Genomic DNA, 27,773 nt, shown 5'->3' with positions numbered 1-27,773 from the left:
ATCCAAACGATGTTGATATTAACCTTACAGGGGAACTGAAGCACTTTCATGCTTATGTCAAGCAGAATTATCCAGGAAAAGAACAAATTTGCCATAATGATCTGTATCAAATCATCTTCTAAGACAAGATTCATTTAGTTTTCCCTAATGTGGAAGCAATATTACAACTATTTTTATGTCTGATGGTAACAAATTGTTCAGGAGAACAGTCATTTTCACAGCTAAAGAGAATCAAAAACGAACTCGGAGCAATCATGTCTCAAGACAAACTGCACTTAGCATCATGTGTGTAGAAAGCGATAAGCTGTGTAGCATATCATTTGAGGACATAATTCATGATCTTGCTTTTGAAAAATCAAGGAAGAAAATGTTTTAAGTTGTATCTGATATCAGTTTTCTGATTTTTGCAAACGATTTCATTACTACTTACATTAATAAAAGTGATCCTGATTACTTACTTTGTCAGCATTTTGTATATATATATTAATGTGTCTTAAAATTATTTTAAAAATTACATTTAAGTATTGTTTCCAGGGTATACTATATTATAGTCTACGAGAGAGATCAAGCCAGCTAAATGATAAATATGTAATCAGTAAATGCATTCATTTGAAAATAATTTGTATCTTTCACTTTAAATACCTTACTATTAAATAATTAAAAGGCATAATTATGTTTTCAACTCTTTTGGGGCGACCCAAGGTCCTGTTTTAGTATGCACCTTTGGTACACCTTTCAGTGTAACTTTTTAACAAGGGGTGTCCAAGCTTTATATAGCTTAGGGCCTCACCAAGTCTAAATCCGGCACTGGTAAGACGGGACTGATGGCAGAATACTCACCCTTGCTGCCCGATTGAGGACATTTTGTTTCTTCCGACACTAACAGCTAGTCCTTCCTGTTACTGCATAGCACGGATTGCTGTTTCCACCACGTCCCAGGCTTCATTGCCAACGTGATCCCTGGTTCGTTGTCCGTCTTGGAGGAAAACGTCCCTCTTCTCCACCACTCTCTTCTCTAGTGGGTCGCATCTCAAACAATGACAAAATGGAGCACACGAAAGAGATAGAGAATCTGGTGAAATGGCACGATGACAATAATCTGTCCCTCAATGTCAGGAAAATGAAGGAGATAGTCATCGACCTCAAGAAGTGCAGTGGAAGACATGCTCCTGTCTACATCAATGGGGATGAAGTGGAAATGGTCAAAAGCTTGAAGTTTCTAGGTGTCCAGATCACCAACAACCTGTCCTGGTCCCTTTGTGCAGATGCTATAGTTAAAAAGCTCACCAGCACCTCTACTTTCTCAGCAGGCTAAGGAAATTCAGCATGTCTGCAACAACTATCACTAATTTTTACAGATGCACCATAGAAAGCATCTTTTCTGGACGTATCACAGTTTGGTATGGCTCCTGTTCTGACCAAGAACACAAGAAACAACAAAGGGTTGTGAATGTAGCCCAGACCATCATGCAAACCAATCTTCCATCCATTGACTCCATCTACACTTCCCGCTGCCTCAGAGAGGCAGCCAGCATAATCAAGGACCTGGACATATAGTCATCCACCTTCTTCCATCAGGAAAAGACAGGAACACATGCCACTGATTCAAGAACAGCTTCTTTCCTGCTGCCATCAGACTTTTGAATGGACCTACCTTATATTAAATTGATCTTTCTCTACACTCTAACTATGACTGTAAGACTATATTCTGCACTCTCTCCTTTCCTCTCCCCCTGTATTCTCTATGAACATTATGTTTTGTCTGCATAGGGCACAAGAAATGATGGAGGTGATTCTCCCAGCCTACTGTGCTGCTTTTGCAGTGCAGTGGGCCAGAAGACTCAAGCGGCAGCCATTTAGCAGGCTCACCCTGGGCATCACAGCCTCTACAAATTTCCAGGTGCCAAATTTCCGGCACCATCAGCTCTGCACCAGAAATCAGCACAGAGCTGTATAATGTAGAATCATAGAATCCCCACAGTACAATGTATGTAAATTTGAATTACCGTGTGATTAGCAGGCCTGAACTGAAGTCTCTGGGCCCGCTAGCGTCCCCCCCGGCCAGGAGTGTTTCATGATGTGGGGATGCCAGTGTTGGACTGGGGAAAGCACATTAAGAAGTTTCACAACACCATGTTAAAGTCCAACGGGTTTATTTGGTAGCATATTAGCACATGTGGTGTCACATGTTAGGAGTGTTTCACTCCAGTTTGATTTAAACCTTGCTGTAAACCTCCATGACTCAATGTTTTAATAGACCCTGCTCTCTGATTTTGCACATGGTGCACAGTGTGGAAGATTCATTTTGAAATTCTCACTGAGAAAACACCAGGATTTACTGATTTTTTTACACAAATTCGGCACTTAGAACTTTAACATGTAATAATAATAAATCAAATCAAAATTCATGCAGCTGGCCCAAATACTATCAGAAGTTTGACACAACCCACTGAAAAGGAATGGTCTAATTATGATGGCTCTCTGCCAATTCTGCAAGTTCCCAGGCACATTCATAAATTGTGGAATCTTCACTTGCTCTTTGACGATGGGTAACCTTGCTTGAGGTTCCCCAGTACATTCAGAGCTTGATGCAGCTTAGATCCCCATTGGGTCACTATTATTTATTTACTATGAAACAAGTCTTTATTGATCTTCTAAGTGCGCACTAAATTGAATCAGGGATAGCAGCACCCCTCACCAATTCCTCCGACTGGTGCTCAGGTAAAGGATTTTTGCAGCTGAATGAATCACATAGGCATTGGCAATATACTCATGGCAGTGTTCATCTTCACTGGCCCCATGGAAAGGAGGCACTTTCTTATTGACTTGTTAACCTCCAACAGGCTCATGGCAGGAGGATAATGATCCACATATAGCAGGCCAAATGGTGGCTTACAGATTCTCAGTGTCTTGTTTTTTTATAGAAAGTACTTGATGGGACATGATCATACTTGGCAGAACCTGCAACGTCTTGTTTGCAGAAGCAGCCAAAAGAAATGCTTGCTGGTGTTAGTTTTTGCATGGCATTTACTGAAGAAACAATGTTTGTGAAACAATCATTGCAATTTGAAGGTTAAGTGCTTTACTGCACTAGTCATAATTTATATAAAATGCCCTTTATGTTGGAACTGTTTATGTTTTTCAGTTATGAATGTTAACTCTTCATTTATCATTTTTTTTTATTTTTTACTTTTTAGGGTCCAAATGATAAATTATTCTTTGATGGATCAAACTTCTTACTTTGTGTATTTTCTGGACAGGAACCAAACCTTCATTGGCTCTTTCTTACCCTTCATGTTAATCAGATCTCTGTATTCCAGTTGAAACTGTTCATCTGAGTTCTCTGCACTCATTAGGCATCTGATTAAAAAAGGTGATAATCAGGACCATTAACTTAATTTTCAATGTTATTTCGAACAAAGCCAACTCAGAAAGGATAAGAAATGTAACAAATGTGAAGATGTTTCCCCCTCCCAGATCCCACCTCCCCTTTACAATCACACCACAAAACACCATCCTAACTTATACTGGTGGTCATATTCTGCCAATCATAGGGTATTATGTACAGACTTATAACTCTATTACTGCAGTTTAATTGGCACGGCTTTAATTCAATTTATGATTCAGATCTGATTATCATAAGATTTAACACTTGATAGTAGCAAATGAAATACCCTTTGCAAAGGCATCTGTTCATGTTAAAATGATTAAATTGACTGTTTCAATGATGTTGAAATGAAACAAACTACCCTCCTTTTGCCCGTGGTTCAAGTTTTCATCTAACTCAATGTGTTGCTGTTTATAGGTGCACCCTAGCCTAAAATTGCAGTCTATACTATATTTTACTTTGCTCCATTAAAGAGCAAGTACATTAGGCCAAATTCTGCTGTCTCCAAGTTGTTGTGTGTCAGGATCCCGTGGCAGTCAAAGAATAAAGAACAAAGAACAATACAGCACAGGAACAGGCCTTTCCGCCCACCAAGTCTGCACTGACAAAGATGCCTCCCTAATCTAATATTTTCTTGCCCCTACATGGCATACCCCTCTATTCCCTGCCTATTCATGTATCTATCCAGACGCCTCTTGAACGTTGTTGTAGAATCTGCTTCTACCACCTCCTCCAACACATTCAAGGCATTTACCACCCTGTGTGAAAAACTCCCCTCACATCTCTTTTAAACTTCCCCCTGTCAGTTTCAACCTATGCCTCTGACTAATTGACCCTTCAACCCTAGGGAAAAGACTCTATCGACTCTATCCAAATCTGTCATAATCTTGTAGAAGTCTATCAGATCCCCCCTCATCTTCTGACACTTCAATTAAAACAATTCAAGTTTGTTCAACCTCTCTTCATAATCCATATCCTCCAAGCCAAGCAACATCCTGGTAAATCTTTTCTTCATCCTCTTCAATCATCAACATCTTTCCAATAGTGTGGCGACCAGAATTGTACACAATACTCCAAATGTGGCTGAACCAAAGTCTTATACAGCTGCAACATGATTTTCCAATTCCTATACTCAACGCCCCGACATTTGAAGGCCAGTATGCCATACACCTTCTTGACCAGCTGCATTGCAATCTTCTGGGATCTGTGAATCTGCATGCCTTATCCCTCTAGATTCTAATATTTCTAAGGGCTCTACCATTTAGTGTATACTTTCCTTCTGCAATAGACCTTCCAAATCACATCACCTCACCTGACATGCTGGGCAGGATTTTCCAGCCACACTCATCCCAAGACCGGAAAATCTCACCTGAGGTCAATAGACCTTTGCATGGTCTTCCCCCCACCCGTTGTGATTTCAGTGGTGGATGGGATGGGAAAATTCTGCCCACTGACTTCCATAGGAATTGTTTGAGAAGTTTAAACTTCTGATGAGCGATGCCCCTGCTCCCCAGAACCCTGCGTGACTGTCTCCAACGCCACATAGAATCTTTGGACAGTTCTATATGGCTTACCTGTTACCCAGTAAGTATCAGACATACTAAAACTTAGTTTAACACCTGGGTAACTTCACAATTACCCCCATTACTTCCCTGGGCCCCCAATTCCCCCTCAACCTGACTTGACCACACTCAACCTGAACCAACTACCCACCCCCAACACGACTACCACCCCCAAAAGCATGACTACCACCTCACCTGACACGGCTAACTCCTAGACCACCCCCAACCCAGCCATCCCCTAACCATTTCACCAAACTACCCACAACCGAGTACTACCTTGACCACCTGACTAACCCTCAGCCCAACCCATCTATCAACCTGCAGTTTCATTCAGTTACTCACCTCACCACTCACCTATTCATCTACCCTACCACCTCACCCACCTACCCATTCACTCATTTACCAATTCACCTATTCCCTAAATTTTAAGATGAAACTTTTAAAATGCCCAGCAGCATTAAGTCAGGAGAATCCTGGAAGTCAGCAGCACTCTGTTTATCATTGCTGCTGCTCAGATGACCCAGGCTTATAGATACTAGCTGAAACCCACAAAACATTTGAGGTCCAGGAATTTAGTGTCTTTACTGAAATAGAAATGTTGGGTACACAGGGTTTAGTGAGAGGGAGGAACGGAAGGAAAGAAATCAGTGTTAGTAGAAAAATGGTTTTGAGGAAACTGATGAGATTGAAGGCCAATAAATCTCCAGGCCTGAAAATTTACATCCCAGCATACTTAAGGAAGTAGCCTGAGAAATATTGGATGCCATGGCGGTCATCTTCCAAAATTCTACAGACTGAAAGACAGCTAATGTAACCCCACTACATAAAAAGGGAGGTGGAGAGAAAATAGGAAATTATAAACAATAAGCCTGATATCCATAGAAATGTAGTGGGGCAAATTCTAGAATCCATTATCAATGATTTTACAGCAGAACACTCAGTAAACAGTGACAGGTTCGGACAGAGGCAGCATGGATTTATGAAAGGGAAATCATGCTTGACAAATCTACTGGAATCCTTTGAGGATGTAACTAGTAGAGTTGATGGAGAGCCAGTGAATGTCATCTGTTGGGACTTTCAGAATGCTTTCGACAAAGTCCCATATAAGAAATTAATATGTAAAATTAAAGCACATGGGATTGGGGGTAGTGTATTGAGATGGACAGCAAACTGGAAACAAAGAATAAGAATAGAAACAAAGATTATGAATTTTACAAATGGCAGGCAGTGGGGTACTGCAAGGATTAGTGCTGCAGCCCCAGCTATTCATTATGTTTATTAATGACATAGATGAGGGAACTAAATAGAAACATAAAAACTAGAAGCAGGAGTAGGTCATTTGGCCCTTCGAGCCTGCTCTGCCATTCATTTCGATAATGGCTGATCATCAAATTCAATATCCTAATCCCTCCTTCCCCTTACATAGCTTGATTCCTTTAGCCCCAAGAACTATATCTAATTTTTTATTGAAATCATACAACATTTTGGCCTCAACTACATTTTGTGGTAGTGAATTCCAACACTTACCACCCTCCGGGTGCAGAAATTTCTCCTCATCTCAGTTCTATGAGTCAGTTAGAATTGTATTCGCTCGAGTTTAGAAAATGAGATGGGAACTTTATAGAAATCTATAAAAATTCTAACATGACTAGACAGGGTAGATTCAGGGAGGATGTTCCCAATGGTTGGCTTTTCCAGAACTAGGGTTAGAGCCTGAGGATACAGATTAGGACAGAGATAAGGAGAAATTTCTTAACTCAGAGAATGGTCAGCCTATGGAATTTGCTACCACAGAAAGTACTTGAGACCAAAGCTTTGAATATTTTCAAGAAACAGTTAGATATAGCACTTGAGGCAAAGACAATCAAAGGGGAAGGCAGGATTAGACTACTGAGTTTGATGATCATCCATGATCATAATGAATGGCAGAGCAAGCTCAAAGTGCCAAATGGTCTCCGCCTGCTCCTATTTTCTATGTTTCTGTTTTTAATAGTATTTCATTAAATCCCTATCCATTGCCCTTCTATCTTTCCCCTGCCATCCATTTCATGCTATACCTTTTAATTTCCTTTCATCCTTTTCATGTCAATTCCATCCCATTCCCCACAGTACCTTCTTCCTATACTACCCCATCTTCTATTCCATTCTATTCAGGATGTCTCAGGCCCCTTCTTATGCATCCCCCTCATTCTCTAGTTCCTTAAGTATTGATCTTCCTCATTAGTAACCTGTCCGTCCATCAGCTCTGCAAATCACTTCCCGTGTCCATGCCCCCTTCCCTCTATTACATCTCCACCCACTTCCTTGCAAATCCTCACTATCTCACATGCTATTTTCCCACCTCCCATGCTATCCACTCCATCTGCCCCCTTCCTTCCCTCTCATGCTGTCCTACCCTCAGGTTGGGGCCAGGTCTGGTAATAAGTTGTGTAGGGACAAAGTCCAGGGACTAGTAAACAAGGTGGGGAGCAGTTGGGGTTAAACAATAAAAAAAGCTGAGTTAGTCAGACACATGCACCAGGCCCACCAAATCAAATTACTGACCAATCAGGAAACGCAAACAGACAGAAGTGGAATTATTGTAGATTAAACTATTGCTTACCTATATGTATACTCTGAGATATTGATTCTCCCTTTTTCTCCAGTGGTTTCTGTCCTGCTCGTTAGATTAACAGTATTTCCAAACAAGCAATAGCGAGGCATTCTCTGGCCTATTACACCAGTGACCACTTCCCCAGTGTGAATACCGATAGTGATCTAGAGTGAAAGAAAAGTTTTCAAAGTATGCAAAAAATTCCAACACAAGCAACGTGAGTCAGGAGAACACAGAACATCAGCAGCTGTTTCTCACGTGAACAGTGTGCATCTGACATTCTGGGACCAAAGTACCTCAATAGAAAATTGAAGACAGGTGACACAATGGCTGGGATTTTCTCATCCCACCAATGCTGCAATCAAGGACAGAGGATTTGGCGCTCAGCCAAATCTCCATTCATTACAGAGTGACTGGAAAATCTTATTGGTGTGAACGGCTGCAAGATTCTGCTCAATAAATGGAGATTTATTTATGTCCTAGCAAATGGAGGACATTTTCCTCATGTGTTGGTGATCCTTGGTCACCAGAAAATTTGAAAATTTTGTCTGCTATTTTCTATTATGTAGTGGCAACAGGAACCAGCACAAACTCAGAAAATAACTCAAATGATTTCTGAGTAACAACAAACAAGTATTCTTCTATTCACATTCTGGAGACCACTGCATTCGGACAAAGTCTTCTCAAACTATTGTCACACTGACAAAAGACCATTATACATAAAGTCACTTAAGAACAACCTAGCTTCATGAAACATAGCTACTTACTAACATCTAAATTTGTCTGTACAATTCTGATACTCTGCACATGACCCTTGCCCACATTTGAGTTTTTTATTGTGCTGGCACCTTAAGTGCACAATTCCAACCAGGACAACACCTCCCTAGATGAAAACACATCTCTGCTAACTTGCTCATCGTGCTCCCAAAAAGGTGGAGCATATATGGATCCACCTATGTGGGAAATGATCGGTCTGAGCAAGCTGCCTCAGATTCAAGCAGACCTTCTGTTAAATCCTCTGGAAATCTTCATTTATCACTATTCCCTGAAGGCAGGAAGAATTCTAAAACAAGCCCCATCTTACCAATTATAATTGTTACAGCATAAGGGAAGAAGTGGCATAGTCGTATTGTCACTGGACTAGTAGTCTAGACATAGGGTAATGCTCTGGGGAGATGGGGCTTGCAAAGTTTTCCCTTTGGATTTAGCTGGACGTAACTGCTCATTCCCCAGCCATTAAGAACACAAAACAATACAGCACAGGAACAGCCCTTCAGCTCACCAAGTCTGTGCCGACACAGATGCCTATCTAATCTAATATTTTCTTGTCACCACATGGTCCATATCCCTCTATTCATGTGTCTATCCAAATGCCTCTTGAATGTTATTCTAGAATCTGCTTCCATCACATCCTCCGGCAGCACATACCAGGCATTCACCACTCTTTGTGTGAAGAACTTGCCCCTAACATCACTTTTAAACTTCCCCTTCTCGCTTTCAACCTATGCCCCTGAGTAATTGACCCTTCAACCCTGGGGAAAAGACTCTGACTATCCACTCTATCCAAGCTGTCATAATAAAAAGAACAAAGAATAAAGAAAATTACAGCACAGGAAGAGGCCTTTCGGCCCCCTAAGCCTGCACCAGCCATGTTGCCCAACTGAACTAAAACTCCTTACCCTTCCATATCCCTCTATTCCTATCCAGACGCCCCTTAAAACTCACTACCGTATCTGCTTCCCCTACCTCCCCCAGCAGCGAATTCCAGGCACCTAGCACCCTCTGTGTAAAACACTTGCCTTTTACACCTCCTTTAAACCTTGCCCCTCACACCTTAAACCTATGCCCACTAGTAATTGACTCTTCCACCCTGGGGAAAAACTTCTGACTGTCTAATCTTGTAAACCTCTATCTCCCCTCATCCTCCGATGCTCCAATGAAAACAATCCAAACCAGGCAAAATCCTGGTAAATCTCTTCTGCATCCTTCCCAATGCATGAACGTCCTTGCAGTAGTGTGGCACCCAGAATTGTACACAATAATCCAAATGCGTCTTATACAGGTGCAACATGATTTTGAAATTCCTATTATTAATGCCCCCACTGATGAAGGCCAGCATGATAAGCCTTCTTGACCACCTGAGTTGCCACCTTCAGGGAACTGTGGATCTGCATGTCTGAATCCCTCTGTATGCTAATATTTCTAAAAGTTCTATCATTTACTGTAAACTTTGCTCCTGCAGTAGACCTTCCAAATTGCATCACCTCACATTTGTCTGAGTTAAATTCCACCTGCCATCTTTTGACCCAAGTCTCCAATTGATTTATGTCTCGTTGTATTGTCTGACAATCCTCCTCACTATCCACTACTCCCCAATTTATGTATCATCTGCAAATTTACCGATCAGACCACCTGTGTTTTCCTCCAAATCACATATGTATTACAAACAGAGCCTGAGCACTGGTCCTTGTGGAATACCGCTTGTTACACACCTCCAGTTAGAAAAGTATCCTTCCACTGCAACTCTCTGCTTTCTATGCCCTAGTAAGAAGTCTGACAACGCCAGGTTTGTCATCAGACTTCTTACTGTGTTTACCCCAGTCCAACGCCGGCATCTCCACATCATGACTTCTATGCCCTAAGCAGTTTACCCCAGTCCAACACCGGCATCTCCACATCATGACTTCTATGCCCTAAGCAGTTTTGTATCCATTTTACCAACTCACCTAGGATCCCATATCACCTTCTACATCAGTCTGCCATGAAGAATTTTATTGAAGGTTTTACTAATGTCCATGCATACAGCATCCACTGGCCTGCCCAAATTTTTTCTTCACTGTCACTGGGTCAAAGTACTGGAGCTCCCTTACAGCAATGTGAGTGTACCTACACTACACTGACTGTAGCTGTTCAAGAAAGCAGCTCACCACCTCCTTCTCAAGGGTAATTAGGGTTTGGCAATATATTCTTTCCAGCAGAGCACATCTCCCTTAGAATCACAGAATCCCTACAGTGCAGAAGGAGGCTATTTGGCCCATCAAGCCTGCACCAACAGCAATCTCACCCAGGGCCTATCCCTGTAACCACTGTTTATCCAGAAGGAATAAATACAGAAAATAAAAAAATAACAAAACTGTGATGGCTTCAGCCAGGCTAATGAGGTTGGTTTGCTAGAGTATGAACTACCTGATGATTCTTCCTAAGTTAATTTGAGTTTGTTTATTTGGTTGGTATGGAGAGAACTACCTGACGAGTCATAATTGATGGTTGAATCAGGGAGCCTCATGGTCCCTATTTAAATCAGGTGTGTCTGACTTCCAGCCTACATTCAGTACGGAGCAACCGGAAAGCTGGCCGCGTATGGTGTAAATAAAGTAATTTGGTGACGGAAATTTTGCCTCCGTGGAGTTATTATAAAAACTTACGCCAACTGATAAATCAAAGGGTTTAAATAAATCATAGAAATCATAGAAACTTCATTATTCCAAACTTAGGGCCTCGCCCAGGGCCTTTCCAAGTTCTCCCTCGATTCCCAACAGGTTCTTATTTATACTGAGTCAGCAGGACAGCTAACCATCACATCATTCTGCAATTGGTTCCTTAGTTTACTGGATCAGCTGACCCTTATAGCTTGTTACCATTGGTCACATTATATCTAATACCATGTTATCATCAGTTCATTCTAACAATCCCACTTATTTATCCTACTAATGATACTCAGGAAGAATTTAGCATGGCCAATCAACCTTGCCACACATCTTTGGACTGTGGCGGAAACCCACACACACATGGTGAGAATGTGCAAACTCCACACAGTCACCCAAGGCCGGAATTGAATGGGTGATTGTGAAGTTACACAATGCAACAGGAGCAGCACAGTACTGTGGCAGGTGGACTATGTATGTTACACTCACCTTGAAATCTCCAGTGAACTGAGTCTGACTTATGCACACCATGGCACAGACTTGGAGGGTGAAGGGCCTGTTCTTGTGCTGTACTTTTCTTTGTTCTTTGTTCCATCAGATCATTATTTTCTGCATGTTCAGTTGTCACATCCTTCATAATAATTTCTCGCATTTTCCCACTGATTGATGTCAGACTAACAGGTCTCTCTCCCACTTTTCTGAAATAATGGGGTTACATTTACAGCATTGATCCAGAATCTACAGAATGTTAAGATACACCCACTAGGTGGAATTTTCCCATCCAGCCCGTGGTGGGAACAGAGAATCCAGCAGCAGGCAAAAAGTCGGAAACCTGCTGCTTCAAAACAGTTTGCGATTCTCCCAATGCCGGATTGTTTATCTCGTTGCCTGGAGGCGTGAATGCCATTTTATTCATTAACACCTCATAAATGCTCATTAAAGCAACTGATCTCTGGAATCTCATCAGACCTTTCAATCCATGCCAGAGGAAAATTACCTCAGCCTTAAACCCATCTCATGGTGCACATAAGTCAGACCTCAGTTCACTGGAGAAGGCAACATGTCAGCAATAAAGGAAGGAACATCTTATGCCGGTGATGTGGGCAGGGGATTCTGATGATGCCAGTGATTAAGGGTGGGGACATTTGATGTCAGTGATGGGGGAGGGATCCTGATGATTATTTTGTGTTGACAGGAACCACAGTGATAAAACAAAACTCAAACTTTAGCTTCTAAACTGAAGTTTGCATGTAACTGAAATATGTTGAAGGCACTCCAATTTGCATCACTAACGCAGTAGCTTCGGACCTACATGAGTAATACTCCATCAGTCTAGCCAAGACTTGTGCGGTACAGTGCAGACCTAGGTCCCGGCACACTCACTTATATCAAATTAAAGATCGTTTAGGCAGCTTTCAGAGGCTCAGAGCTCCACATTTAGCTTCAAGTAAGATAAAATGAAGATGCATTGAAAAGAAAGACATACGAAAATGAAATGTATAGCAAAAGTGAGAAAAAACATTAGAAGCACAGAAAGTGGGAAACAGACAGACATGATAAAGAGAGATAAAAATAGAAGCCATCTGAAAGACACAGGATGTGCAAATATAAAAATTAAAGAAGGAAAGATATCTGGGAGAGAAAGAAAAAAATGAGAAAGAGAAGCAAACAGAAAGATGTAAACATACACTGATATCGAGCAGACAAATGTTTAAATTTAGATTTTTTTAAAAGTTAATGCTTTATAATTGATAAAATACATTAAGCTAATATCGTAAAGGATAAAAGCTGGCTTGGCAAAACAATGGGATAAATTTTGTGTGGCTTATCTATTCAGCACAATTAAGTGAGACAGAAAGAATGGAAAACAAATAGAAGGCAGTGAAACAGCAAGAAGTAAGAGTGTTGGAGACAAGGGCTGAATTCTCAGATCTCATTCACCCTGGCTCCACTGCCAGCAAGAATGGGGAATTTGCCATATAGTCAAAACTCCACTCGCTGCAGGGAGACCGGAGAATCTCAGCTATGGGTGAGGCTGGAGTTTCCATTGAAACAGTTTTAAGAGGTTTTTATTTAAATACATGAACACTGCAATTGAAAATCAACTAGAACATTAAATGTATGACAGAAAAGATGAGTAAGACCATCTTTTGTAAGTTCACAATTTTTCAAAACTAACCTCCACAGGTTCTCCATCAACCTTCACCTGCCCTGCAATCTCCACCATGTCCAAAGCAAGGTGGCATATGGAATGAGCATGATGGACACATGGCTCTGGCAGACCACTCACGGTCATGTACTTATCTCCAACTGTCTCCACCTGAATAAATAAGAAAAATTAACAGGCCTTAAAATTTTATTCAATAAAATCACAAAGAAACTAAAATTAGGAGATATTTGCCTGATATTTTGCCAGAGGCATAGAACAAAAGCGGGGTTTGTTTTTGCATCAGAAACCTGCCTCCAAAGAGAACCTGATTAAAGTTTAGATTGTCAAGTGCTGCGCCTCAAAGAACAAAGAACAACACAGAACGGGAAACAGGCCCTTCAGCCCAACGAGCCCATGCCACCATTTTAACATCTTCCACCCATGACCTTTGTCTACGCTTATGGCACTCCACATTGGAAACCAGATTGAGGGGAAACTAATTTAGGGACAATTTGTTACACCAATCAACCTAAGAGCACATCTTTGGGGTGTGGGAGGAAACCGGACCACCCGGAGAAAACCCACACAAGCACAGGGAGAATGCACAAACTCCCACAGATACTGGCCCAAGTCCATGTATCTGCACAGCAAACAGTGATAGTCACTGAGCTATTGTGTTGCCCATCAGCTGGTCCAGTTTAAGCATACACTAACGACGTGAAGCACTAGGCTACTCTCGAAACATCCAAGAGCAGCCCTCGCACGACCCACCGCGTGTACGCCCCTTGTTGGACAACAAGGCGGACCGAAGCACCTGTGGATTAAAAGAGAAAAACATCAAAACATGCACATCGTTATGCAAACATTCAAGAGAATCCCCAGAAGCTCAAAAGTAAAACAAGTGAGCCAGAAAATATGTTGGAAGGTCCATAGGAATCAATTGATTCCCAGGAACGTTCCAAGGCTCTTGATCCTTATTTAAAACAGTCTCCTACATCCCTCCATCTCCATCCCGCTCAGTGCCTATCTAAATAACTCTTAAACAACTCCAGCGTGCCTGCCTCCACCACCTTACTTGGCAGTGCATTCTATACCCCCACAACCCTCTGTGTGAAAAACCTCCCTCTAACGTCCGAATTATACCTCGCCCCCCCCTCACCCTAAGCCCGTGGCCCCTCGTAATATTTGTTTCCAATCTAGGAAATTATCTATACCCTTCATAATCTTATACACCTCTATTAGATGTCCCCTCATTCTCCTTTCTAAGGAGACCGAGTCTCTGTCAACCTAAAGGCTAGCTTTCGAATTTGGAGTCAGAGACTTTCCAGTCTTCAGAGGGCTCTCTGGCTGCAAGTAACTGGCAGAGGACCTCAACAAGATGTACTTTCTCACCCATTAAAATAAATAAAGCATAAAAAACAGCCAAGGCCAGGGAGAACCAAGGTATGGTCTGTTATTATCATTGTGAATCTCAGATGTGGTAGTTATACATCAGGACTTGCAGACAATGCTAGAAACAAGGCTGTTGGTAAACTCTACTGTTCATTGAACAGCTCGAGATACAACTATCTCATTGCATGCTATGTTGTCATGTGATTGTACTTCACCAATGATGTTAAGTATATATTTGCATGTTTAACATTAACCTTTGGTCTTTGGCTGCAATCCCAGGCCCAGGCAAGGTAGTGGGTCAATTATAAGGAAAAGAGCCTTCTTGACACTGGGAAACCCTCTGTGGGCCACAGAATACCCAAGCAGGATAGACAATTATCAAAATCCAGCCCAAAGTGAGGCTGTTGGGTTTTACTGTGCAGCTTCCCTAGGTGACAAAGTGACTGCTCTTGACATCATTTGACTGAGCATGGAGACATCAAGGAGCCTGAGCAAAGTGGGAAGCAGAGGGAAGCTTTCTGTTCCTAACACAAAAAAGGATGGTTATGGTTGTTGGAAGTCAATCATATCAGTCCCAGAATATCACTATGAGAGTCCCTCAGTCTTTCCCTAACCATCTTCAGTTCCTTCCAACATAAGGTCATACACAGGGATGTTCACTGATGACTGCATAATATTCAGCACCACTGACAACTGAACCACTCTGTGGCTTGGATTGTTTTCTTTAGAGCAGGGAAGCTGAGGGTGGACACAATAAAGGTGTATAACATTATGAGGGGTATGAACAGGGTGAGTAGGGAGCAGCTGTTCCCCATGGTGGAGGGGGTCAATCATGACAGCGCACTGATTTAGGGAGAAGATTCAGAGGGGATTTGAGAAAAAAACCTTTTCACTCAGTGGGTGATGGGAATCTGGATTCCACTGCTTGGGAAGGTAATAGAACATAGAACATAGAACACTACAGCACAAACAGGCCCTTCGGCCCACAAGTTGCGCCCATCATATCCATACCTAACAGGCCTATCTGTAACTCTCAATCCCATTAAATCCCATGTACTCATCCAGAAGTCTTTTAAAAGACCCCAGTGAGTTCGCCTCCACCACCACCAACAGCAGCCGATTCCACTCACTCACCACCCTCTGAGCGAAAAACTTACCCCTGACATCTCCCCTGTCTTACCCCTGACATCTCCTCTGTAATGGTGGGTGGAAACCTTACAATTTTTAAAAAAATATTTGGATGAGCACTTGAAATATCACAACATTCAAGTATATGGGACAAGTGTAAGAAAATGGGATTAATGTGTCTTTAGTGGTAGTTATTGTCAGTGCAGACTCGATGGGCCAAGGACCTGATCAGCACTCCATGTGTCCAAAATGCAGCAAGACCTGAACAATATTCAGGCTTGGGCTAATGAATGGCAAGTAACATTTGTGCTACACAAGTGCCAGGCAATGGCCATCTCCAACATGAGAGAACCTAACTACATCCTCTTGATATTTAATAGCATTATCATTATTGAATTCTCCACTATCAATTTCCTGGGGTTACCATTTACAAGAAACAAAGAAAAAAAGAACAAAGAACAACACAGCACGGGAAACAGGCCCTTCGGCCCAACGAGCCCACGCTGCCATCTTAACAATGTGCTTTTCTTCCTCTACCCTTGACCCATGTCTATGCTTATGGTACCCCCACTGGAAACCAGATTTAGGGGAGAATAATTTAGGGACAATTGCACAGGAAAGCCACATAAACACAGTGGCTACAACAACAGGTCAGAGGCTGGGAACTCTGCAGAATGTAACTCACCTCCTGACTTCTCAAACCTTGTCCATCATCTACAAGGTACAAATTAGGAATGTGAGTGAATGCTCTCCACTTGTCTAGATGGGTGCAGTTCCAACAGCACTCAAGAAGCTTGAACACCATCCAGAACAAAGCAACTGACTTGATTGGCACCCCATCCAATACCTTCAACATTCACTTCCTTTTCTGACAAACAGAAAAGCTGTGTGTTCCATCCACAAAATGCAGCAACTCACCAAGGCTGCTTTGACCCATGATCTCTACCATCTAGAAGAACAAGGGCAGTAGGTGCATTGAAACACCACCACATGCAAGTTCCTATTTAAGTCACACACAGAAACATACAAACTGGGAGCAGGAGTGGGCTATTTGGCCTTTCGAGCCTGTTCTGCCATTCAACATGATCGTGGCTGTTCCTCTATCGCACCATACACCAGCACCTGACACCTTGAGACCTTTAGAGTTTAAAAACCTATCTATTTCCTTCTTAAACATATTTAGTATTTTGGCTTCCACAGCCTTCTGTGGTGGAGAATTCCACAGATTCGCTATCCTCTGAGAGAAAGTTCTCCTTATCTCATTACTATTTGGCCTTCTCTATATCCTGAGGCTGTGACCATTTATTATAAACCCCCAGCCAGAGGAAACAACATCCCTCCATCAGTCTGTCCAGTTCTCTGATAATACAAAGAACAAAGAACAACACAGCACGGGAAACAGGCCCTTCGGCCCAACGAGCCCGCACCGCTGTCCCACTGTCTGTGACCTATTCATGATTTTAGTCTACACCTAACGTGCGAGGATCAGGGAGGTCCAATTTAGGGACAATTTAGTACCCAATCAATCAGCCTAAAAGCACATCTTTGGGGGATGTGGGAGGAAACCGGAGCACCCGGAGGAAACCCACGCAACCACGGGGAGAACGTGCAAACTCCCACAGACACAGGCCCAAATCCATGTGTCCGCACAGCAACAGAGATAGTCTCTGAGCTGTCATGTTGCCCTCGAGATGGTCCAGTTTAAGCACACTAGTGACATGAAGCAATAGGCAACTCCCGAAGCAACGTCCAAGAGCAGCCCACTACAACCTGCCGCATGCATGCCCCTTGCTGGACTTAAATGCCAAAAGGCAGCCACTCGTCGAAATCACAGCTCCAGAGAACAGTGAGATGTTGTATGTTTCAATGAGATTCCCTTTAATATTTTATAAATTCCAGTAAATACAGGCACAGTCAACCCAATTTCTCCACATACATCAATCCTGCTATCTCAAGAATCAGTCTGGTGAACCTTCACTGCAGATCCTCTATGGCAAGTATACCCTTTCTGCGAGAAGATGACTAAAACTGCACACAATATTCCAGATGTAGTCTCACCAAGGCCCTGTACAGCTGTAGTAATAGAAAGAAGTCTCACAACACCTGGTTAAAGTCCAACAGATTTATTTGGTAGCACAAGCTTTCGCAGCACTACTCCTTCATCAGGCCCTTTCACCTAAATGTCATTTCAATGGAATTAGCGAGCCTAGGACTCTATTGTCTGGGCTCATGTGCCTCTGTGGGTCTCTCTGGCGAGAATCACACTAGGTCCCAGGAATAGGGACTAGACATGAAGGTCAGGCCAACTGGGGGAGGAAAGGGAGGGGACCACTGCGACTCTGCAGTCATGATCAGTTGGGGGATGGGGGAAGGGGAGGGAACCGCTGTCCTCTGCATTTGCAATCAGTGGTGGGGTTGCAGGGGTCGAACAGTCTGGCCACAGCTGGGGGGGAGAGCTTAGGCCGATCAATCTGGACAGGGAGGACAGAGGGTGAGGGTCAATCAGTCCAGCCAGGCCGGGGGGTGGGGGTAGGGTGTGATCAGCCGCATGGTCCCGCAATAGCACGGCATGATGTGTGTTGTGTTTAGATCATGGAGGCTGGCTGAAAATAACAGGCATTGTGGAAGATCTCTCTGCTGCCCAAAGCAAAGAGTCTTGCACACTATGCAATGGTACCCTCGGCTACTATCAGCTAGCTCTCTGACAATTCCACCCACTCCCGATACTGGTGGAATCCAATTTCAGGGTTTTTAAAATGCTCTTAACTGCATAAGATACCAGGGAGGGGGAGGGAGGGGATGATGGGTATTGGGGCCAACCTCCCACCCCACCGTGCTAATTATCTGGCACAGCGAGGTGAGAGAATCTTGCAGCCGGGCATGCGCGGGATTCACATGTGTTCTTGCCACAAGCGCATCTCCCAGCGCCTAAATGTAATTAGCAGGCCCAGGACTTAATTCTCTGGTGCTGCTAGCCACTCCCACTCCACTAGAGTGTTTCAATCCTGTGGGCATTGCACCAACTTCCCACTTTTGGGGAGCTAGCGGCCCAACCTTGCTGGAGTAAAAGGGAGGCAATCAAGGCCCTCCATGGGATCAGGCAGCAGGGGGTGGTGCCTCCAAGGCACTGGCACCCTGGCAGTGCCAGTCTGTTGCTCCTGGCACTGCCCGCCCAGCATGAGGCAGAGCCAAGTGGGTGGGGCCTGTGTGGGTGGGGCCTGATGGGGGTGAGGCCTATGGGCAATCAATGGGAGTGGGACTCTCGCTGCCACTCTGCATTGGGATCAGGAGAGAGACCAGCAATCAGGGCAGGATAGGGGGAGTCAGCTGGGGAAGATGTCTACACTGTAGGGGGTGTCAGCTGGGGAGGGGTCTACACTGCAGGAGATTGGCTAGAGATCGGGGCAGTCTGAGAAGGGGTGGGGGGGGTGGTGATCAAGCTGGTCAACAAATGGGAGGTTGATAGTTTGGGCCACTGTGCTTGCAAAGAGGCCTGCTGATTTCAGCCTTCTGGGCAGGAACAGACCCAGCTCCCCGAAATTTAATGTTATTCACGTCTCTGCACTGCACAGAGTGTGGGAGATTCCCACTGGAAAAAACAATGTGAATTACTCCAGCTTTCACATGAATTTAACACATAGAATTTGTTTGGGAGAATTTTTATTGTTAGATCACCCCCTAGATTCCTATTCCTTCATTGTTGCTGGGTCATGATTCTGGAACACAGCATTTTGGGTGTTCCAACACCACACGGACTGCAACAGTTTAAGAAGACAAATCACCACCTTCTCAAGGCAAATTAGAAATGCGCAATAAATACTGGCCTAGCCAGCAGTGCCCACATCCCATTAATGTCCATCAGCTGCAAGTGAAATACAGGAAGAGGCCCTTAAGTGACCATTAATTAGCCCACCAAACACACCATCAGTAAAATACAAGTGGAACATAAGAACATAAGAAGTAGGAGCAAGAGTAAGCCATCTGGCCCCTCGAGCCTGCTCTGCCATTCAATAAGCTCATGGCTGATCTTTTTGTGGACTCAGCTTCATGTACCAGCCCGCTCACCATAACCCTTATTCTTTTACTGTTCAAAAATGTATCTATCCTTGCCTTAAAAACATTCAATGAGGTAGCCTCAACTGCTTCACTGGGCAGAGAATTCCACAGACTCACAACCCTTCGCGTGAAGAAGTTCTTCCACAACTCAGTCCTAAATTGGCTTTCCCTTATTTTGAGGCTATGCCCCCTAGTTCTAGTTTCACTGCCAGTGGAAACACCTTCCCTGCTTCTATCTTATCTATTCCCTTCATAATCTTATGTTTCTACAAGATCTCCCCTCATTCTTCTGAATTCCAATGAGTATAGCCCCAGTCTACTCAGTCTCTCCTCACAAGCCAGCCAGGAGGTCGGAAGGTGACTGGCATGGCACCATCCAGTCCACCTAATTTCCCCCCTACCACTTCCAAGTCTGCTTCTGGGGGGAGGGGCAGGGACGTAAAGTTCTGGCCATTGGGTTGTTAACACTGTCAGATTGCCCAGGTGAATGATATATGGGATATCTCTACAGTAGTGTTCCCTACCTCAGGTTCCTGATGTCACTCCCCAATGCTCCAAGCATGTAAGGAATTTGATGCATAGAAGGGGCAAGAGAGTTGTCAGTGAGAGACTTGAGAGTAGGTGGGGAAAGTCAAGAGCGAAGATGAGACAATTGGGGTGAGTTGGGGAGAGTTGGGAGAGAAAAGGGAACGTTGAAGACTGAAGGGACAATTTGGAGAGGAGGAGTTGCAAATATGGAAGGGATTTTGGAGGAAGAGAGTTAATAATGGTGTTTCAGGAGTCAGGACGGGAGGGTGTGGTGGGGGGGAGCAGGGGAAGAGTCAGGAGTCGGACAGTTGCGAGAGAGTTATGGGTCTGGGAATTTGGCAGGGAGTCGGGAGAGAGTCAAGTGTCAGGGGAATTCGGGAAGAGTCAGGAGGAAGGGTAAGTCAGCAGTCTAGGGAGTCAAAGGAGAGGAGAGTCAGGGAGTCAGGAATTGGGGAGGAATTCAGGAGTTGGAGAGAGTCGGGGAATTGGGGGAGTGCCAGGAGTTTAGGGAAGGATTAGGTTTGGAAGGAATGGGAAAACAGAGACAGTGGGAAGAACCATAGTGGGGTGCAGGCAAAGGGGAAACTACAGATAGATAGTCAGAGGATTGGGTCAGGGTGCTGGGGAAAAAAATAAAAATGGGATGACTAGAATTTGGGCTTAGTAAGGAGAGACAGAATGAGTCTGAGGAATGGGAAGGAGGGGATTTGGGATCAGAAGTTTCAGCAGAGCTGGGAATAGCAGAAATCTGGTGGTAAGCAAGAGTGATGCTGCAATAGGCATGATAAGTAAAGAGTCAGTGAAATTTGAGGATTTTACAGTGTAGGTAAATAGTGAAAGATTATCTCCACTGGACTACAAGGGAATGGAGACCAAGGGCAAAATCCTGAGCCCTCTGCTGTGGAGATTTTGGTGCTGGGGGAGCATTTAATCAAATGGGAGGGTGGTCTTAGCACCTCCACCCCAATTAAATCAATGGTGCCCAACTGCTAATTGAGGCCGTTAAGTGTACAATTAATGTTGCTGCTGCTGGTATTCACCCAATGGCCCAACGGGGGTGGATGGGGGAGTCAGCAAATGGGGAGTCCAAAAAGCATGTTTGCTTTGATGTGGAGAGAAAGGATTAATGGAATTTATGAAATGTAAGCAGAATACTCAAAACAGAGGAAGGTTATTTAAAATGGAGGGAACAGATGTCTGGTAACCACAAAGTCTGTACACTTTTATTCTGTTATCCTGTTAACGTATGATGAAATGTAAATTGACCTCTACTAGGGATCATGGGAGTCCTGCTGTGCATAGTGTGGATAAGATCAGCCGGAGCAGCCAATTTGAATAAAGCAGTTTGAATGAAGGACATATGAACGAGAGTCTGGCCATACAGGGAGGCAGACAGTGATTGATTTATGTAAAATCTGTAACACAATGTTATATCCTCACCCCCATCACTCCCACCCACTTGGCTCTGCCCCATGCTGGGTGGGCAGTGCCAGGAGCAACAGACTGACACAATGTGTCAAAATGGTCATCGAGTCCATACAACAAGATTTCCCTCAAGTATGGATTCCTTTGCATATGCCCAAATAAACAACTGGAAGAAACTTAATTCTTATTTGATCAGTGAGGAAAACTGAAAGAAGACTGAACTCCAAAGAATTAACCCCTTCAGCTGTAGGCTCCTGGAGATGTTCTTTGCTTAAAGGCACACAGTGCCTGATCAAGGGACCTGGTATCATGAAGTGATGGGCCCACTGAAAGTCACCCTCTACTCTTGCAGCTAAACCACCTCTTCCATTTTCTACAACTTCCTTCACTCCATCACTCATCTGTGCCTAGGTCTCCCCTTGATCTGAGACCTTTGGTTTGTGTTGCAACAACAGCTGCGAATGCCTCCCCAGTGGTGCTAATGAGTACAGGAGAGCTGGTGGGATTTCCACTCTGGGATCCTCGATCCTGGGGAATGGTCAATGTTGGCCCTTTCAATGCCCGAATGACAGGCCTAGCTGAAAGGAGGTGGCACAGGAGTCCCACCAGCTTTCTAGCTGTGTGCTGAGACTGCCACCTCCTCACCTCAAGGTTTGTGACTGATGGAATTAAACAGGAAGATAAAATCTTGAACTGAGAGCCATTTTAATACGGAGTTCTGCTGCACAAAAGGCTACTGAGATATAGCCTAGAACACAGTCAGAAGGTGGAAGGGAAAGAAGAACTTGGTGAAATTACAATCACTAGGGTAGCCGTGCTGAGAAAACTGATGGGGCTGTGATTGGCAATTAGTGGCATGCTAGATCATGTGAACCCTTGTCCCACTTTACCATTTAAAATTGCATTGCATCCTGGAGGCAGCAGTATCCAGTAAGGTTCTTGGGGAATATGATTTTCAAATCGCACCATCCATTCCCACCAGAAGAGTTTTGTAATAAACAATACTGTGCAGAAATTCAGTCTCTAGTTCCATATAGAGCCAAATAAAAATACAGCAACCTACCTTATACACATATGGGTTCTTGCGTGAATCTGTAAGGATATCAAACCTTGTATAAAGATCATTGAGGAGGTTGACAATTTTCATAGCTCCCTCAGCTGAGGCATGTTTGCTGCAGAAAGCATTGAATCCAACAATTCCACTGAAAAGGATGGTTACGTTGTCATATCGTTTAGCAGTAATGGGACGTTTGTGTCTCAACTCATTGGCAACAGAATGAGGAAGCACTGAATACAACAATCTGAAAAAGATGAACATTTGTTTTCAAAATATCCTTAATATTTCATGTTTCCTTAACAATTCAAACTGAAATTGTGAAAATTATAAAAATTAACAATTTTTGTCTACTTTTAGCTCAGCACTGACTCTTTTAATATAGTCATTAAATATACAGCATTAAAAATAAGAAACAAACAGAATCACATTCCAGGTAAAAACTGTTACTTGTGTTCTTTGGCCAGTTCACTTTACCTGCTAGCAGAAATCTGAAGCGAGGTACCAAGCTATATAATTCAAACAAAAATATACTTTGTGGTTTGTTTAGTTACGTGTCTGACTGGCAGTTCCTTTAGCTTAAGTTATTGGCAGCCTATGCCCCCGGCACTGCTCAAGGGGCAAAGTGCCCAGGCCCAGAGAGCGCCATGCCACTGCCCATCAGGGAACTGCACAGTGCCAAAGGGGCAGGGTGTCTCGCTGCCACTCTGCAGACAGGATCGGTCTGGGGATCAGTTAGGGATCAGTTAGGGGAGTCAAAAACTAGGGGGCACAGATTTAAGGTGCGAGGGACAAGGTTTAAAGGATTGGTCTGGGATGGAAGAAGGATAGCGATTGGGATGGGCTGGGGAGGCTGTGGCCTGGTAGGAGGAGTGGTCTGCCAGAAGCAGGCTGACTCCTTGGGGATGGGGGGAGGTCTGCCATTGCTGGGTGAGGAGGTGGGGGATCACCTTTGCTGGGACGGGGAGGGGTGGTGGGCTGTACATCGGGGTGCTCCGGAGCAGGGGGAGGGCAGGGCTGACCCGGGAATTGCTGTGGGAGGCCTCCATCAGGCCTTCGGGGAGGCTGGAGGGGCATCACTGTGGGGGTCCTGGGCTGGCCAGCGATCCAGCTGGCCAGCAAACTGGGAGTCTGACAGATTGGGACTACTGCGTATGTGCAAAGTTCCAGAACTGTCAGATTCCGACGTGAATAAAGCCCACACCCCCTGGGTTTTTAATGAGATTCATGACTGGGACCTCTTCAGTGCACAGAGTGTGAAGATTCAGGTGAGAAGCTGAACTGACAGAACAGTCAGGATATAGAACAGTTCTCCCACCAATTCAGCACTTTTAGGAGAATCACAGCCATCCTTTCTATAATAGGGTGATTAGAACTGTACACTGTATTCCAAATGTGGTCTTCGCAATGTCTTGCACAACTTCAACATGACGTCTCAACTCCTGTATTCAATGTTCATACCAATGAAACTAAGCATGTCAAATGCCTTCTTCACCGCTCTGTCCACCTGTGACTCCACTTTCAAGAAGCTATGAACCCGTACATCTAGATCTCTTTGTTCTGTAACTCTCCCCAATTCCTTAACATTAACTGAGGAAGTCCTGTCAAAGCCCTGGTTTGATCTACCAAAATGCATCACTTCGCATTTATCTAAATAGAAATCCATCTGCTATTCATCAGCCCACTGGCCCAATTGATCAAGGTCCCGTTGCAATCCTTCTTCACCGTGCACTATATCGCCAATCTTGAAGTTATCTGCAGACTTACTAACCATGCCTCCTAAATCCTCATCCAAATCATTAATATAAATGACAAATAACAGTGGATCCAACACTATTCCCCAAGGCACACCGCTGATCACAGGCCTCCTGTTTGAGAAATAATCCTTTACAACCACCTTCTGTCTTGTCATCAAGCCAATTTTGTATCCATTTAGCTACCTCACAGCCTGGATCCAGTGAGATTTAACCTTATGTAACAACCTATTTTGCAGTACCTTGTCAAAGGCCTTGCTAAAGTCGATGTAGACAACATCAACTGCACAGCCCTCATCTATCTTCTTGGTTACCCCTTCAAAAAATTACTTCTAGTGCCAATTGAAAGTAAGCATAGGAATAGCAGGATTGAGCAATTGAACACCAGGCTGGTGAGCAAGGGCATCAGGATTCTTAAGGATTTGGAGCCAGTTCTGTAGCAGATAGAATCTGTACAAGATGGACAGGGTAACACCTTAAAAGGACTAGGATTAAAATTCTCGCAGGGAGATTTGCTAGTGCTATGGAAAGAGTTTAAACTAGCTTGTCAAGGGATGGGAACAAATTGGAAGGCAGTAAAGCAACTAAAAGGAAATAGAAAAGTAGCAAGCAGAATTAGAAGGCCAGTGAAATGAAGGTGAGATCAACTCGGCTTAGAAAGTGGAATAGTCTTAAAAAGACAAAGTTAAGGGCACTCTGCCTAAATTCACACAATTGCAACAAATTAGATGATCAAAAGGCACAAACAGGGGTAAATGGGTGCGACCTAATTGCCAGTAAGAAAACATGGCTACATTTCCTACCAGGAAATGCTGGCTTGCAAGAAAGGTACAACAATAATCATGGGTGATTTTAATATGCACACAGATTGGAAGAATCAAACTGGCAAGGGTAGCCTGGAGGCAGAGTTCATTGAATGTATCAGAAATTGTTTCTTGGAACAATAGGGTCACAAACGATGTGACAAGTTCTTTTTGTTGACTTCAAGATTGCCACAGAGGCCAATTACTTCCAAACATGGGCGTATAAGTAGAAATTCTGCTAGGAGTATAACGTGACTGAAAGAATGAGCAGAGGCAATGCAGTGCAAAACTGCTAAAGGATAGACTTTCAGTAGAATGCCATCCACATTCCTGCAGGGTGATTGGGGAGCAATTATGCCAACTGAACTGTGGCCCCTTTAAGGGATGATCCTGCATGGGCCACATGACTGGGCTAGAGCAAATGGAGCACAAGTGCACAAACCTGGGCCTATCAGGAGTGAGAGTTTGCAGTTCAGGGGCTACAAGACTGCAGTTGGAATCAGGGCGTTGTTAGGTCTGTAATAGCTATGCTGTTGAACCATTTGTTGTTTATAGTTATTAAATAAATCCTTCAATTAGTTATTCACCACATTGAGTTATTATATGAATCTTAGTGAGGATGTATAAGGAAGCATCAATAAGTCAGTCCTTATTGAACTGTGCTTACAGCAGCAGCTACAACTGCTCCCCTTGGTGCTGGACAAGACTTATATTGCCATTAACTGTGAAGATAACCATCAGGGTGAACACTCATGCACCTGGCTTCTTCCAGATTGGAACTGAGATAATTAAAATATTTTGTAGTTTGGCATTCATTGTTGCATAAGGGAGGTGAATGAAGCTCTCAATTCAAAGAAAGCTAACTACATTTAACTCTCACCAGACACCAGCCAGCAGAGTGAGCACAGGGCTGGTTAGGATAGCAGGTTACCACACTGATCACAAGCATCAAACTTAGTGTCACATATCAAATCTGGTATGTTCCAGAACTGGAAGAGCCTTCACTCCCTCAACATTTGGCTGGTGTGTGACCTTAAACAGCAAATCAGACAGGTTAACGCTTGATAGCCTGACAGCAGTTACAATTATTTAATACATTGGTAACCATTTACCAAATCGGGCAACAGAAGACATGCTGTGATGCACAACTGTTTTATTATTATACTGGCATTCAGCACAAGTTGTGAGCTTCTAGTCTTCCCACATGAATTCTTATGCTATCCAGAAGCCACTCCCCAACTGGGGAAAACCCAGCTCTTAAGTACAGGTTTCAATGTGTATCACCTGCTCTCAGCTCTTTGAAGTGTGTTCTGATTTACTCTGAAAAGGATCTGCATTTCTAACATTATCAATTATGTTTTCAATCTGTAGCAGTCTGCTATTCCTGTTGCATGACTAAACAAAGGATGACTCGTAGTTAAAAGGACTATTTGTGGATGTCTTGCCCTATAATTCTTATGCATATTGTGTAAGTGCACAGTATGCATATAAAATAGAATCCCTACAATGCAGAAGAAGTCCACTTGGCACATCAAGTGTGCACTGACTCTCTGACAGAGTGTCCCACCCACGGCCTATCCCCGTAACCTCACACAATTTACCCCACTAATCCCCCTAACCTACACATCTTGGGACACTAAGGGGCAATTTAGCATAGTCAATCCACTTAACCTACACATCTTTGATGTGGAAAAAAACTGTAGCACCTGGAGGAAACCCACACAGACATGTGGAGAATGTGCAAATTCTACAGTCACCCAAGGCTGGAATTGAACCTGGGTCCCTGGTGCTGTGAGGCAGCAGTGCTAATCACTGTGCCATCCCATGTAATGAAAACATGCTGCTACACAGAAATCTGATGGGCCATTGGTGTGCTGAAACAATGCTCCTGCTACCTAGACATCTCTGGAGAAGTCTTGCTGTGTTTGGCAATAAGTATGTCAAGATTCATAGCGGTCCAGTGCATGTTGTACAATGAGGAAACTGGTCTTGCCATCAGCTACAAGGAGGATAATGGACCAAGAACAGGAGAAAGGATAGGGAAGGAAGAAGGCAGGCTAAACAGCCCCTTTCTGCTCGGGATGTCCTCAAAGAACTCATCCAAATATGATATCAGTACACACAACTTTATTTCTGAATTCACTAACTGTCAAAATTACAGATGGCCAATATAGAGGCACCAGAAAATAAATATTTCAAAGTAAATTTACAAATGAAACAATACAATGTAAACTAATTACTCTTGTGCATTTGCATTGCATGTGTGTTTTGTGTGTCTTTGTCTTCCCTTGTGTGCTATTATGCTGCTATATAGTGTACGTAATGGCTGCAGCATGACTGATGGGGAAATTTTCAATGGAGGAGACTGCAGATGGTCTTTGATGACAATATCAAGCTGCCTAGAAAGGATCTAGAAAGCCCAGGTACAGACCTTACTGTCTTGGCATAGGCTGCAGCATTCAAGGCTGGTTGGCTAGCTGACAGACAATTAAGGTAGAAGCCAAATGCTGTCATCC

General features: G+C 43.6%; 1 protein-coding gene across 1 annotated transcript in view; it reads right to left on the bottom strand.

Moving 5' to 3' along the window:
* Window positions 1-1,992: 1,992 nt before the first annotated feature.
* The window catches only part of gucy1b1 (guanylate cyclase 1 soluble subunit beta 1), a 131,654-nt gene continuing 105,873 nt past the window's right edge, over window positions 1,993-27,773 (bottom strand). The window contains exons 10-13 of the mRNA XM_080193462.1: window positions 22,710-22,947; window positions 13,148-13,288; window positions 7,553-7,707; window positions 1,993-3,360 (exon numbers count right to left, since the gene is read on the bottom strand). Coding sequence (XP_080049588.1) covers window positions 3,237-3,360; window positions 7,553-7,707; window positions 13,148-13,288; window positions 22,710-22,947 — 658 coding nt within the window. The 3' untranslated portion in view covers window positions 1,993-3,236. The remainder of the gene's footprint in view (window positions 3,361-7,552; window positions 7,708-13,147; window positions 13,289-22,709; window positions 22,948-27,773) is intronic.

The sequence above is a fragment of the Carcharhinus amblyrhynchos genome, chromosome 1 (assembly GCF_965287045.1).
Source record: "Carcharhinus amblyrhynchos chromosome 1, sCarAmb.v2.hapA, whole genome shotgun sequence".
Taxonomy (NCBI): Eukaryota; Metazoa; Chordata; class Chondrichthyes; order Carcharhiniformes; family Carcharhinidae; genus Carcharhinus; species Carcharhinus amblyrhynchos.
This window is presented reverse-complemented; position numbering and strand designations above follow the sequence as displayed.